General features: G+C 41.6%; 1 protein-coding gene across 1 annotated transcript; it reads right to left on the bottom strand.

Moving 5' to 3' along the window:
* Nucleotides 1–656: 656 nt before the first annotated feature.
* Nucleotides 657–4,339, bottom strand: DERL2 (derlin 2; the record flags this gene model as incomplete). The annotated part of the gene is made up of 6 exons (XM_010721906.2): nucleotides 657–1,555; nucleotides 2,078–2,168; nucleotides 2,710–2,905; nucleotides 3,420–3,513; nucleotides 3,940–4,013; nucleotides 4,247–4,339. Coding segments are annotated over 6 exons (654 nt in total), but the record flags the coding sequence as incomplete, so codon positions are not given.
* Nucleotides 4,340–4,344: the final 5 nt, after the last annotated feature.

The following is a 4,344-nucleotide window of genomic DNA, read 5'->3' as shown; positions in this document are numbered from 1 at the left end:
TGGGAGCGGCGGGACGGGGCTGAGGGCGGAGCGATCCTTCATGCCCTCGCAGACCTCCTGAGCACCGCAACGGCTCTTAAACACGGGACGAATTGGTCGTTTCTATCAATTCCCCTACACAGGACAGATGGAGTCCAAGCGTGGCTGAAGCAGATGAGCTGAGGTCTTTGACTTCATAGTATTCATAAATCAACAGAGCTCCAACGAAACCCACGGTGGTGTTCTGTTGCTGCACGGTGTTGCAGCGATAGAACAAGAGGCACAAACGAACTGAAACACAGGAGTCCCACGATAACAAGAGCCTTGCTGTGAGGCAACGCTGCAGCAGGCTGCCCAGGACGTGTCTGGACAGCCAGCTGTCACCTGCTGTGGGGAACTGCACCAGAGGTCCCTTCCAACCCCTACAATTCTGTGACCCTGCCTAGCAGCTCCTCCAATGCTCTGTCCTCTCCCAGCAAATTTCTACACACACACACACACACACACACACACACACACACTACACCCACACCCACACACACCACCCCTACCATGCTGACTGAATCACCCTTTTTCTTCACAATTCTCAGAGACAGCTGCAGAAGCTTGCCTACTCTTGAGACCTGCTTTTCCCATCTCTGCCTCCAGCCTATCATATAAAAGTTTAACAAAAAAAAAAAAGTCCAGAAAACATTTTATTCAACTCATTATCTGAGATATTTGAACAGTTCAACACCAGACAGATTCTCTTTCCTAGTGCTCCAAGGAACGTAATGACTGCTGGAAATGTGCCTGTGTGGGAGGCAGACGGTGTGGACCAATTTAGCCAACCAGAGTCACACCTGGTTATCACAACACACAGTCTCTGGGGGAAAAGCCATCAAAGTGTAGTGAGAGCCTGAAAGCATGTTCACACAGAGGCACATTCCAAAAAATATTATGTTGAATGATGTATTTCTTACACTTCAAACAAGACTGGAGACACTACCATCTTGGACTAAAAAACATTTACCACTGAAATAGGGACTTGCACTCTTACCCATCTTGAAGCTGTTTTATCCAAGAATAATAAAAAAAAAAAGAGTTAAAAAAGACTTTTTCGTCCCCTGTAAAGTTCCCCATATAGTTACCTGTATCAAATAACTTGAAAAAAATGCTTTAAAAATCACTTCAAACAAGTACTCATGGTCTTGTTAACTGAAGTTGACAGGAAATGGTTTCCAGTTCAAAGTTTTTTGGCTCCACTGGATTAACATACGCATTACCGGCACAGTAAATTCCCTGGCTAAGGAAGACACTGGTAGCCTGGAAGTGTCTTGGATTAGACTGTCATTTCATAAAGTGCTTGTATTCAAAACCATAGAGCTGATGAAGAGTGTTCTTTCTGCGATGGAGAATGAGGGATTCCCCAGGACAGAACTCCAGGTTCATCTCTCCCAGTCATTGCTGGGTTTTGGCACAGTCATCTGATTAGCCTCCAAGACGTTGACCTTCTCCCCATGCAAATCCTCCCGGCCGTTCTTCTGGCAAGGGATTGTAATTAGGATCATCTTCTGGTGTATCAAATATTGCTTTCCTGGAAAGCAGAAAGCAGGGTTTTCTTTTCATGAGAATACACATTTAATAATAAAAACCTAGACTGCTCCAATTCTACGCAGATACATAAACCGAGTAGGAGCAGTACTCAGTAATATCAACAATGACATCTGCTGAAGCTGTGGAATGAGGATGTTTTTCAGAAAAAAATTAATAGCTGTATTTCACTTAATAATTACTCTGTCCATACACAGCTGGATTCTTATTCCTCACACGCATTTTTGGTGCCACCAACAGGTAGAAACTGGCAGACTACCAAGCATTAATAAATCAAGGACGACATAAAGCCCTCAGCCACTCCTCTCTATAAGAAAGTTTCCACTTACACACTTGACACGATCCCCTCCCTCGTTTGGCAACACACAAGTTAGATACAGAAGTACAGACACACTGCAGCTCTGACTCGAATTCCCTTGCTTACTAGAAGTCACTTAGGTCAAGTTATACAGCATTTTCCACACAAGCACTATTTATCCGTTCCAAACCAGAAAGCAATACTTACAGGACAGATGGTGTTCTCAGAAGCCTTCCACCACCAGGCTGATTGGGAAAGACGTCCTCTAAGAAAAAATATATATGCCCGACTGCAATGCCTAGTACATGAAGAAATATCAAATGGTTATTTTCCAGCACTTCTTTACAGCTCACAAATACTTCAGAATTTTGAGGGGAAAAAAAAACCACTTTTCTTCACAGAATATATAACGAGATATAGAAATACAAAATCCAATGAAACGTGTTGACATCAGATGATGAGTGTAACTTACACTGTAAGACATTAACACAGGCATATAAAATGATATTACAGCTTCACTAGAGTTAATAAGAACTGTACTATATTCTGTATCAATAATGTCATACCAGTAATGAGATTGTGTATTTGTGTACATTTCAAGCAAGAAAGAGCCAAAGCCTCAGAAGCTCTTTTAATCTTTGTTACAGCACGAAATATGCTACAGTGTCTGGAAATCAGAAATGCCTGGTACAAATACACTGTCATTACATGGGACCAACTAACAGTAAGCCACAAAAGGGAATCAGCCTTTGGGGCTGTTTTTCTTGTTGGTTTTGTTTGTTTGTTTGTTTTCCTTCCCATGTTGTTTCATTAGCCTTGTGATTCTTACAGCTCCTTACCTAGAAGATCCACAATGATGGAGTTCCCCAAAAGCAGCGAAAAGCCCATCAGTACCCAAGGTAGAAATGGAGCTTGGAAGATGAGAAGCCCAAAGAAGTTCATACGGACGTAGGGATTCCTGCGGCTCCAGATGTACACGAGCATTATTGTGAACGCCTGACCCAAGAAAACCAAGTTTACAAACAGGCCAAAGATCTCCAATGGGTAGTTAAAGAAATTCACCAAATAATAGTTTGAGGTCAAGCATGAGAAGAATTTGACAGCTTGATCTATAATCCCAGGTTTTCCAAGCAATTCTTCCTTCTTCTTTCCCAGATTCAGGTAATCCACATTTATGGTCAATCAAATTCAACACCTGTGGCAGGATGCACTGTACCCAGAGCGCGAATAAACATTTAAAAATAAAATTCAGCATGAAATCACTGAAGCAAAAGCATTTATTAGATAACCTAGGCATGATTATGCACCTGAGCAGTCCCCCAATCTACTTCCATAATTCTGTCAAGCAGCAAAAAGAGTGAAAGATCAACCTAGCACCTAATAGAAGTGACAGTCACAAAACATTGAAAGCTACTTAAAAATACTACTGCTTCTCATACTACAAGAAAAATGTTCTAAGAATTGAGAGAAATGAACAGCAAATTTTGAGTTCTCTTTCACTTATCTTTAGCTTGACTACAGTATTTTGGAATAAAAACATAAAGGATACAGTCATTAAGAGTCCTCCAAAAAGGAACATAAATACAAAATCTGCCGTCCGACCTCGAAAAGAGCCTTCTTCAAGCATTCGGCAGTAACGATATCTGAAGTCACAGGTCAGGGAAACTGGACAACAAATGAGTTTAGAGAAAGATCCAGTGGGAAAAGATTGCATTTATATGATCTAAGATTGTGTGTCAGTTTAATTCATTAACTGCCTCATCCTGCGTGCCTCAGCAGAGTGGCCAATTCCAGGATAGAAATATTACTAGGAATTTTCCCCTGGATTTCAGAACTGGATTTCAGCTGAAGGACCTGACTTGTACAACAGATTCATGACAGCACAGAAATAAACAGCAGAGTGCTTGATATGTTACAGAGATCCTGCTGATGCCCAGGCTATCAGCTAACTTAGCATTACCGAACTCTTGGTAACTTCAGCATGGAGCAGAATTAAACCTGCTTGCACACAGAGCCATTATGGAGTTCTGCCTTCCAAGGAGGGAAAAAACAACAGTCATGAAGGATACAAAAAGATCATGTTAAATAAAAAATTAAAGCCAACTGGTCCAAAGAATAAGTAGTTGGTGATTAACCGCCATACCTGGAAATGACACAAACACAAGGCATTTAGACGTGACAATTTATTGCTAAACAGAGAAGAAAATAACAAAGTAACAGAAACCTCCCTTACAGTCAGTGAATGTAAGAGCAGGGCTCAGGGGCACTCATCTCCTCCATGTGAGGAGTTACAGCCCCTTACAGCACTGCAGTGCAGGGAGACTTACACACTCACCAGATTACTTTAAAACCTCTCTCACATCAGGAGCCACTTACTTGAAAGTGTTTAAATATTAATTCGGGGTTGAAATACAGCTGGAAGGGTGTAATTATCTCTAATTGCTGGAAAAGAACAGAACAACGAATCAATGCAC

This window comes from Meleagris gallopavo, chromosome 21 (genome assembly GCF_000146605.3).
Source record: "Meleagris gallopavo isolate NT-WF06-2002-E0010 breed Aviagen turkey brand Nicholas breeding stock chromosome 21, Turkey_5.1, whole genome shotgun sequence".
NCBI lineage: Eukaryota > Metazoa > Chordata > Aves > Galliformes > Phasianidae > Meleagris > Meleagris gallopavo.
Note: the sequence above shows the minus strand (reverse complement) of the source record. Positions and strands in the feature narration are given on the sequence as shown.